Genomic DNA, 11154 nt, shown 5'->3' with positions numbered 1-11154 from the left:
ATACGTTTGATAATAACTGTATTGGCTTTTCATTTAAAACCCTACAGTGCTTATTTAAGAATGTACTATGTACAAGTATTAGTTACGAAATAGTTCGAAAAAAACTACCGCATCAAGCAATTCTTGTCTAAACAATTTTGTGCACAACACCAGTAAATTTCGTATTTCGAAGATTATATATATATTGATGCATTATGAATTAATTTCGGAGACAAAGGATTCGAAACTGGATTACCATTATGTGTTTTAATTTGCACAGTTTCGATCCAGTTTTACGATGCTTCCTTGGAGAATGTCAACTTATTATTACGGACCTAGTGCAACTAAACTTATCACTGGTGCATCATATATTTATTATACTGTCATCATTTGCATTAAATTTCATCATTTCTGTATGATGTAATTACGTCAGTTCACGACACACGCGCATACATATATATATATAGAAAGAGAGAATTATATTTATACTCATACATATACACGTCGATCTTACTTTTTATTACGATTTACATCGTACTTTGAGATCACATTCTTCGTTATACATACACATTTCTACAATCACTTTGACACTTTACCGTTATTTTTTTAATTACACATCCAAACCCATGTAATAAGTGATAGGTTAAAAGATGATAATAAAAATACACGCAGCATTATTGCTTGAAATACACTCGTGTTCCTTTCTAAGAAATCAAATCTCTTATAGTTTCGCTTTTTCAATCGATAGAAAATTTAAATACTTATATAAAGTGATATGTTGTCTTTTTCTAATTTAAATATGACTATGAAAAAGATTCCTCGTTTTTTCAAGTAAAAGTTAAAATTATACAAACACAAATTCTATTACAAATTATACCTGTACTATGTAAATGCACATACATACATAAATAATAGTTACGTGGTTCCAAGTATTTAAAATAAAATTATATATCACGATTTACAACAATTTTATCGTTGTACATGGCTCGTTCAAACCCCTAATACATATGTTCTCATTTATATTGAGACACTTGTACTTGCATAGTGAAATATTTTCGGTGACTCGAAATTTACTCTGTAATTAGATCTTTCTCTAGACGTACACAAGTACAAGCTTTACAATTTGCTTATGTTTCGGTATATGTTTATCCAGTTTTAACTAAAAGTACATACTTTGAATCACGACCAGTAATATAAATTCGAACATATATATGTATATATCGATTGCTTAGGTTACATTTTACATTTAATAATACGCGGACTTACTCTAATTAAATAATTTATCGTCTCGTATGTTACGTTGACGCTACATTTAAAAACAAGAAATGATATATTTACGCTATTTTCTTTTTCTTTTCAGTCCATATAAACGCAATACTCAAACACACCGAGTATTAAAGAACTAAGTTAAGAATACATTAGGGACAAATTGACGTGGTTATATCAATACTTTGATTTTTAGGCGTATCACTAGAGGAACAAACTACGAGTCTCTGTATGTATAAAGAAGTTTTGTACTATTAAACCTGCACTTGCTTGAAAAACTGACTTTTGTAAAGCACTGTATCAATTTAAACAGGAACGGAATTTAGGAAACATGTTTGCTAAGTACATGTACAAACCTCACGACATCAACGTTATTTAGTGTTTAAATAAATTACTTTGAACAGTTCGGTAAACTGACTATTAATAAATAAAAGTCTCAATATCATGGCAATCTCGTAGAATAGTAACATGCACTACTACTATTTCATGGAAATATCATGGAATACCTGTTGATATAACAAATTCAACAGATTATTTCTTCCATTACCATTTTGTCAGAAAACTTTTACAAAATTTATCTTTGTTCAATATTACACTGGACAATTGTTTGTAGATATGAGCTTTCTTATTGTTAGTCTAAATTGCACTAAACATTCAAAGTCATGGTTATTTATAAAATAACAATAAAATAACAGAAAAACCACACAAAGACTAAACATCTGCTAAAATCCAAGAATATAGTGGCCTTAATTGATGATTTAAAACCCTGTACTCTAAATTGCTAATTCCATCAGTCTCATATCTTCTAGCACTAGTTTCTAAATTTTCAAATCTTGCACTGCTTGGAGGTTCTTTCTTATGTGTTAACATGTAATATTGGGCAATGTCAGGCCCAAAGCGACTGATCTGAAATTCAAGGTAAAATTTACATGATTTTAAATATAACACAATGTACTTATTTAACAATCAATTTACCTGAAAACCTCGTGATTGTAAACGACTATAAAAGTCGTCATCTTCCCCACCCCATCCGTAGAAAACATTGGAAAATCCGTTAACTCTTTCAAATTGTTTGCGAGTTAGCGCAATTGCGCCTCCAAATAAGCCAGTGTAAGGTAGATTATAACGGAATGTATTGACACTTGAACTCATATGCCTAGGCATTTTTGTACAAGCATAAATATTGTCAGGATTCTGAGGTATAAGATCTATGTCTTGAAAGATGAAACAGTGAAAATCGTTTACTTTGGTTGCTTCCGTATATCCGACATTAAAAAGCTTAGCACGATTGAACTCGCGCATAGGACTTTGCTCTATCACAAATATTCTGTAATCGAGATTCTGAGCTTGCAGAAAGGGGTGAATGTAATTCATGAAGATGGCAAGTTGTGTTTGCCGATTTCGATATGGCAATATAATGGCTACGTTAAAGAGAGGATGACAATTAAGAGGCTTCCACTGTCCTCCGGGTAATATACCTAAACGACGCGCCATTGCCACTGGATCTTCTCGAGGATGTTCTTCGGGATACAGCAACTGAGCTGATCTTCTAGGATTGATCGTTATCATACAAGAGTTGTCTTTAGCGGGATAAGACCTTTCCATTTCATCGTAGATGTCTTGTGTTTTTATAAAAGTATAATGCGAAGCGAATCTAGCTGGATGTAAGCAGTAACCCAGTACCAGAATTGTGGTGATCGTGTATGATAATCCGCGCGCATAATCATAGAAAAACGCAACGAACATTTTCAAAATATTAACGATGCTTCTCATCCTAACCTTCGTTTTCATTCCCGATCAGCATCTCAATAAAATAAGCGAGTTATATATCCTTCGAAGAAAGACTCTCATTTGTTGACACTAATGATGACTCAACACTGTTTCATTTTATCATGTAAGAGCACAATTTAACAATAGACAAGCGTACTTGTGTAAAATAATTACTATGAAGCACCGAAGTGCAGACGACAGTGTAAAAAGCAGCGTACACTCGCGCGCTTGCGCATCGCATATCTCAGCTGAAAGTTTTCAATTTGAAATGATTTTTTTAAATTATTAATCGTGAAGGTATATGACTCTAAAAGTCAAAGTATTTTTTTCTTATAAATTACAGATTCGATGGATAAATGAATGGCATTATCGTTTGATAACATTTTATTTGAAAACGTTACAGATTAAAATACTTTTGATTAATTTTCATCATTTCAATAGTTAAATGCTTGATCAACGGCATAATTTACGCATATAAATAAATAAAATAAAATAAAATAAAATTTGTGTATATAAATAGGGAACATTTACATCATATAGAATCTATATCCTGATATAGATTTCTCTCCTATTATATGCTATATTATATATTTATATTCTATTATATTATATTCGTCAATGAACTAAAATTGTGCGTGGAACTTGGACTGGTTTGCTCTTTGACTTTGGTATGTTCAGACGATTAAAGGCATCCAACGTGTCTTTCAGAAATTGATCCATCATCGATTTAGTATGCTTTGGAGTAGGAGCCAGCCTTAATTTTTCTTCTCCCTTTGGAACTGTTGGATAATTAATCGCTTGGACATAGTGACCTTTCTCCTTAATCAAAGAATCAGCTAATTGATTGCACAGTAATGGATCTCCGATCTGGAAAACAATTATAACGAATTATAATAATAGTGAAAATACATAGGAAATATAGTTTAAAGAAATAATTTACTTTTATAGGAATAATGTGCGATGGTGACGGTTCTACCGGAAGACCCGCGGCGGTTAAAATAGATTTCATGTAAGATACATTTTTCTGATGAGTAGCTCTTAACAATCTTCCTTCGTCCGAGGCTAAAATTTCAACAGCAGTCAAGGCACCGTATAATACCGTCGGTGGTAGAGAAGTTGTAAAAATAAAGCCTGCGGCATAACTTCTAATCATATCTATCAATTTTGTAGAACCAACAATGTAGCCACCAATATTGCCAAATGCTTTGCCCAGAGTACCAGAAATAATATCCATTTTATGAAGTACCCAATCTCTCTCTCCGATACCAGCACCCGAATAGCCATACAAACCAACAGCATGAACTTCATCTACGAATGTCAAGGCACCGTATTTACGGGCGACGTCGCACAACTCTTCCAAAGGACATATATCGCCGGTCATAGAATGTACCGTTTCGAATGCCACAATCTTTGGCACCTTTTTATCTATTTTTGAAAGAAGTTCTTCAAGATGTTGTACATCGTTGTGCCTAAAGATATGTTTCGGTACTCCGCTATTTCTTATACCCTGAATCATAGATGCGTGATTGCCAGCATCAGAAAAAATATGGCAATCTGGTAAAAGTTTTGCTAACGTATACAGAGTGGAGTCATTGGCAACAAAACAAGAAGTAAATAATAAGCCAGCCTCTTTTTGGTGTAAGGAGGCTAATCTCTTCTCTAACATTTCATGACCAACCGTGTTGCCAGATATGTTTCTTGTTCCTCCAGCTCCTGCACCAAATTTATCCAATGCTTCTCGAACAGAATTCGTTACTGCAGGATGACGCGACATCCCTAAATAATCATTAGAGCACCAAACAGTAATTGGCTTTGGTCCCCAAGAATATTCCATTGCAGTTGGAAAGTCCTGAGCCAGCCGATTTACTTTCTTAAAGACTCTATATGAATGGTCTTTTTTCTTCTTGATGATTTGTTCATGAAAGAATTCTTCGTATGCGAAATTTGGTTCTTCAGTTGATTGGGGATTTACCACGTTAGTAACATCTTCTTCTACCACAGGGCTAGCCACTTTTACAGCGTTCTGTTCTTTAGCCAAAAATGGACATTGGCTCCCTATGACCTCCCGAGTCTGTAAAGTCTCGGTTGGCTCTTCCGCCGTATTGGAGAATTGAGACATATATGGGCAAAGTTGTCGATAATTCATTATGACAGATGCGCCATAATTGCGAATGTAATTCGCCGATAAGCGTTTTAAGAATGGGCACGGCATACTTTTTTGATTGCCTAAAACAGATTTAAAATTTATGTAATAACGGAATTATACTTGCCAGAGTAACGTGCCAGAAATGTTTGAAAGTGATAAAAATGATGTCAAAATAATTTTTAAAGCAATAATAAAAAGTTGCAACCACGTTTCGGACCTAATATAGACGAGAAATCGAGGTCAACTATATAGAAAGCGAAGCAGCAGGTGTGTAAAAGAGAAAGTAAAATGGCAAATCATGATATTGATGATACAACATTTAAACCGGAAGTTTCTTACCTTTGGTAGCAATTAATAAAAAAAATAAGAGCTGGCGTAATGGATACTCGGGCGAATAAATTGAAAGGCAGGAGATACTATTAAAATCCAGTTGAATATCAGGATGACGTAAATGCGGTGCTTGGCTGATAGCCAATTAAACTCAACTGAATCGGAGAAGAGATAAAATACTCCAAAACTCGACCTCACACTTTGACAGCTTAGCGACGACTGAACGTATCAGCTCTGGTAAGTCCGCTTATGAACATAAAGAAGTCGCGATAGGAGAGGTAGAACAGGACAACCAAGGACAACCGAGTATGACCTTATATCCGTTCACCGCACGCGGCTCACTTCCTTTATTTTTTTTATTAAAATTCCAAGAGTTGTACTTTAGTTTTTGAAAGTTTTAGTTTATCAAAACGACTAAATAGCCTGAGCTCAACGAACTTTAAATATTTGACGTTTGGACGTACAGATGTTTCATAAAGGAAAAAGAAAATTTATCAATCGCCAAGAATCGATTCCATATTGACTACTTTCTTTTTAGTAGAAGTGGTTACAGGCGGAAATTCTATTAAGTTACAGGCACTAGAAATAGAATTTTGTTTACATAACGTGTTTGCTTGGCTTTGATCATTAATATGTCTATTCAGTGAACAAGGTCTCCCGTTAGTAGAACCAGGGCCGAATTAATGTATGGGGCTACAGTTCGAGGGCCTACGCCAGTTAAGAGACTTGCTTACGCGATAATATTAATCGATTATATGTTCACTGCGACGTACGCTTGCAATAGTCATTGTTTATTGAATACTCGATTTACAAATACTTCTAAATATAGTCACGTACAATTCAAGTTAAAATACTAAACGCGCCCTTAAAAATAAAATAATTCACTCAACTACTAAGTTTCAACTAAGTTTCTATCTAATTGTTTACGTAAAGATCGTTTCTATTCGAACGAATAATCACTTTGACCATCGACATCGTTGTTAATTCATTTCCTGTACGACTATCATTACTGACGCACGACGATACCGGACATGCAAGGGAATACTTAAGCGACCATAAAAATAAAGTACGAACATTATACACGTAAAGGTTCTCAAGTGATTAAATTTAATACAAGGCTCTTAGACAGATGGCATATCGAATATCATTCGAATCGTTCGTTATATTCGTTTTTTATCGCTTAATAGTGCGATGAATTTTAAGTGTCTAGCGAAACACTTGAATATTTTTATATTCGAATCTTTTCGAGTTCATTCATAAGCGTTTCATGGATACAACTTTGGTATCGCTATCTCGGGTCAAAAGAACGAACTAATTTTTGAACCTACAGTCCGAATTGGTAGTAAAAATAGTTTCCTTTTTTGTCGCTAGTTGGCGAATGGTTTATTACACCAGTGGCGCCATCGGTGTCAAAACGCCCAAGCTTGTAGTGAAAATAGTTCCCACTGTTGTTACTAGATGCCGCCACCAATACCTTTGTTCGATTACTTTTTATTTTTCATAAATTCATACTAATACGATTTCTTGCTTTATAACACTACTATGTATTATTTCAATAAGTCATTTAAACATTTATCTGCTTTGCATACGTAAATGCAACAATAATTACCGACCCTTTATTTAATAGCGCCATCTAGGAGGAACAGTGGGAATTATTTTCACTACAAACTTGGACGTTTTCCCACTGATGGCGCCACTGATGCACTAAACCAATCGTCATCTAGCGGCAACAATTGGACCTATTTTTAATACATTCACCCGATATTTAAATTTGCGAAAAAGGTCCACACCACGATGAAACTATAGTTCAGTGATTTTATCAAGAAAATGTTCGTAGTTTGTTCGTTACCAGAACGAGCCACGAGAGTGCCAGAGCAGCAACTGAAGTATCAAAATGAATTTTTTTCAGGAATACCACTAAAAACTCTATTCTATTTCTCCCATCAAGTTGAAACACCGATGAAATACAACTTCTCATTGGTGGTTCGCTTTATCCTGGAATGATATCTTTCATCAATATATATAGTGTTTCTAAAATATTCACTTTTAAATGTCTCCGCACGATAGGTACAAGATTTCTATGATCGTAACATAGCTGGCCAGTACATTTATGAAATTCATACAAGTATTCTAAAACTGAATCATCCTGATATATAAAACCATATGAAACAAGACTGAGTACAATTGGTAGATAGTATGTAGTATACAAATATACAGGACACCCTTTACGGTTCACGCTTACAGAATACAGATACACATATCAAAGAAGGAACAGCCAATCAGAAGGCGACAGCACTTCGCGGGGTATCGTGTGGTGTGGTACACGACGTGTACTGCTGAGCTGGTTAACGTCTTGCAAAAGCCACGTCTTAGACGGACAGTGTCTTTCGAGGAAAGAGTGTAGCTCGAATTCAATTTAGGAACGTGCACCGTGCTCCACAATGGTGCCAAAGTATCTTAGCTTCCTTTTTCTGGTACTCGTTACCGTCTTAGCCGAAGAAAAAGATGTGTTGGAACTCACCGACGAAACCTTCAGCCATGAATTAGAACGGCAGGAGAACACGCTTGTTATGTTTTACGCACCATGGTAAGAAGCTTTTTATACGGTGATTATAGATTTCTAAAGTCGTGAATACGTTTCGTTTCGTTAATAGTATGATTGACGTGATAAAGGGGGAAAACGGAATGATTTTCCAAGTTCCGGTTTCGGTGATGTGCCGGCTTGTAACACGTTAACCAGCGACGTGCTCCTCGCTTTAGATGAAAAAGTTGGAGTACTATTAACCGCTATTCTTTCGTAATTCTCAGAGAACATTATAGAAGTGGTAATTAAGCCGCACGCTTAGATTACCTGATTAATATTTGTACGAATATCGTGTAATTCGCGATTTTATGTCACTTTTTCAGGTGTGGTCATTGCAAGCGATTGAAACCAGAATATGCTAAAGCTGCAGAGCTGCTTTTAGGCAGTGATCCTCCGATCACGCTCGCCAAGGTAGACTGCACGGAAAGTGGGAAGGAAACCTGTAACAAATATTCCGTCAGTGGCTATCCGACATTGAAAATCTTTTCCAGAAGTGATGTTGTAAGCGATTACAATGGACCTAGAGAAGCTGCGGGTATTGCTAAATACATGAAGGTATACAAAATCTTCGTAATAAATAAAATTAAATAAGTATCACGTGTAACTATATTCCATATATCTCAGGCACAAGTTGGTCCAGCATCTAAAGAACTGACTGGAGAGAACTGTCTGAAAGCATTCTTAAACACCGATGAAGTAAGCATTGTTGGCTTCTTTGAGAAGGATGATTCACCTTTGGCTACATCCTTCCATGCTGTTACTAAGAAACTTAAAGAAAAAGTCAGGTTTGCTCACACAACTGCAAAGGCACTTTTGGAAAAAGAAGGATATAAGTGAGCAATTGATTTTGTTATCAAAATAAAATGAACTAAATTTAACACAATTCTCATTATACTTTCATTTTAGGAATACTATTGTTTTATACCGACCAAAAATGTTGCAAAATAAATTTGAACCCAACACTGTTCAATTCGAAGGTGAAAATTCCATTGCTGATGTACAAGAATTTATTAACAAAAATTAGTAAGTTTCAATATAATCTTTTGTGTAGATACTTAAATGATAAACGTTTATTATAATCAAATTATTTAATTGTTTAGCTTTGGCATCGCTGGGGTTCGCACGCGAGAAAATGCAGCGGAATTTAAAAATCCATTGGTTGTTGCTTATTATGCTGTGGATTACTTGAAAAACCCCAAGGGCACGAATTACTGGCGCAACAGAATTATCAAAGTTGCCAAGGACTTCCCTAACTTAAATTTCGCCATATCTTCGAAAGATGATTTCCAACACGAATTGAATGATTTCGGAATCGATTTTGTCAAGGGCGATAAGCCTGTTATTTTAGCAAGAAACGCCAATAACCAGAAATTCGTCATGAAAGACGAATTTACAGTTGATGCGTTCGAAGCATTCTTAAAGGACCTCGAAGCGGACGCTTTGGAACCATATATGAAGTCGGAACCAATTCCTGAAGATAACACCGGAAATGTTAAAGTCGCGGTAGCTCGAAACTTCGACGAAGTTGTCACAAACAATGATAAAGATACGTTGATCGAATTTTATGCTCCTTGGTGCGGTCACTGCAAACAATTAGCACCTGTCTTCGATGAATTGGGTGAAAAACTTGCTAACGAGGATGTTGAGATCGTCAAGTTCGATGCCACCGCTAACGATGTTCCCTCACCTTACGAAGTTCGAGGATTCCCGACACTTTTCTGGGCACCTAAAGATTCCAAGGATAAGCCTGTTAAATACGAAGGTGGCCGAAATATCGATGATTTTATTAAATACATTGCCAAGCATGCAACCGATGAGCTTAAAGGATTCGATCGCAAAGGCAAAGCTGTAAAGCCTAAGAGCGATGAATTGTAAATTTCACTCGTAAAAATATGCGTGATACGTTTACAATATTTTTATGTCTCAGCAGCAAAACGTGGAATGAAATTTTCGAGGACTTGAAAGTGTGACAAGAATGGCATTTTAAATGTAAGGTCTAATCATTTTTTCTAGTTCCAGAGACAGGTTTGAATGAAAGAGAAAGACCCTTGGTAACGCGTGGCTGCACTTACTTTACGAATTATTTGAATGCGAAGTGAAATGTAATTAGCATAGAATTGTCTACATGTATTATGGTAATATTATGGTATTGCGTAAAACTATGCAGAACTGATTTAGAATTACCGTGGCAATGTTTTCCAATTCATTGAACTACATTTAAGAAATAAGTCTCCATTCCAGTTGCCGCATTTCACTATGCTAGGTTGAAGTTAATACAATAATTTTTGTTTATACAAAGAATAAAATGTTTTATATAAAATTTTATGCATTGCAACCAACGATACTCCTTGTTAAAATAATTATACTCTTGAAACTTCCCAATATGCAATTTTTAGGGGACATTTGGAAACGGAAGAAAATTTTGTTCAATAAAGTTTGTAAATAAAAATTGATAGTATACTTGATATGTTTATGTATGATCACGAATTCCATTCGAATTCAAGGATATTAACAATGATATGAAAAAACATACCGTTTGAATTTTACGCACAGTGAATCATCCCGACAGCAATTTACAAATATCGATCAGTTTTATTGTTAAATACAATTTATTATTATAGCAATCGTGGAGTAAATACCTTCTTACATATAAAAGCTAATTAATTGTAGAGTGATTTGCTAGAACTCGAAAACCTCACTTGAATTCGTTTCCCTGGTAATAATAAAAAATAATTTTCACTTCCGGTATCACTGAAGGAATACTACGTACGAATTAGTTTTCGCTTTCGTAAGTAACTTCTTATATTAGTTAGCTGCACGACTAATTACAACGTCGTCTCAAGACTAAATAATTTTATGGGACTGCGGAGACTTAGAAGACATTTCCTTTTTTCACTCTTGTTTGCCTGTGTATATATAATAGCATGAAACCAAAATGACAATACACTTACTACATATATTGCTCGCGACATTATTGTGAGAAAATTCGGAAAACTGTTCGTATTTTTTGCCTCGTCTTATTTAAGAAGAGTGAGTTTATATACAGCCTATAATCCCATATGGACCAGCACGTGTGCTC

General features: G+C 35.1%; 3 protein-coding genes across 3 annotated transcripts; 1 reads left to right on the top strand and 2 right to left on the bottom strand.

Moving 5' to 3' along the window:
• Positions 1–446: 446 nt before the first annotated feature.
• Positions 447–3252, bottom strand: LOC128879671 (beta-1,4-N-acetylgalactosaminyltransferase bre-4-like). The gene is made up of 2 exons (XM_054129042.1): positions 2221–3252; positions 447–2151 (listed from the first exon to the last, which is right to left on the bottom strand). Exons 1-2 carry the CDS (start codon positions 3034–3036, stop codon positions 1957–1959), a joined length of 1011 nt encoding a protein of 336 aa, XP_053985017.1. The 5' UTR covers positions 3037–3252; the 3' UTR covers positions 447–1956.
• Positions 3253–3381: 129 nt separating this feature from the next.
• On the bottom strand, positions 3382–5858 carry LOC128879633 (5-aminolevulinate synthase, erythroid-specific, mitochondrial). Its single transcript, XM_054128961.1, has 3 exons — positions 5501–5858; positions 3956–5241; positions 3382–3882 (listed from the first exon to the last, which is right to left on the bottom strand). Exons 2-3 carry the CDS (start codon positions 5225–5227, stop codon positions 3631–3633), a joined length of 1524 nt encoding a protein of 507 aa, XP_053984936.1. The 5' UTR covers positions 5228–5241; positions 5501–5858; the 3' UTR covers positions 3382–3630.
• Positions 5859–7787: 1929 nt separating this feature from the next.
• On the top strand, positions 7788–10526 carry LOC128879658 (protein disulfide-isomerase A3). Its single transcript, XM_054129016.1, has 5 exons — positions 7788–8078; positions 8399–8630; positions 8700–8908; positions 8982–9098; positions 9176–10526. The coding sequence occupies exons 1-5, from the start codon at positions 7933–7935 to the stop codon at positions 9948–9950; spliced, it is 1479 nt and encodes a 492-aa protein (XP_053984991.1). The 5' UTR covers positions 7788–7932; the 3' UTR covers positions 9951–10526.
• Positions 10527–11154: the final 628 nt, after the last annotated feature.

The sequence above is a fragment of the Hylaeus volcanicus genome, chromosome 1, assembly GCF_026283585.1.
Source record: "Hylaeus volcanicus isolate JK05 chromosome 1, UHH_iyHylVolc1.0_haploid, whole genome shotgun sequence".
In the NCBI taxonomy this organism is placed as follows: Eukaryota; Metazoa; Arthropoda; class Insecta; order Hymenoptera; family Colletidae; genus Hylaeus; species Hylaeus volcanicus.
The sequence above is the reverse complement of the archived record's forward strand: the minus strand, read 5'-3'. Positions and strand labels throughout refer to the sequence as shown.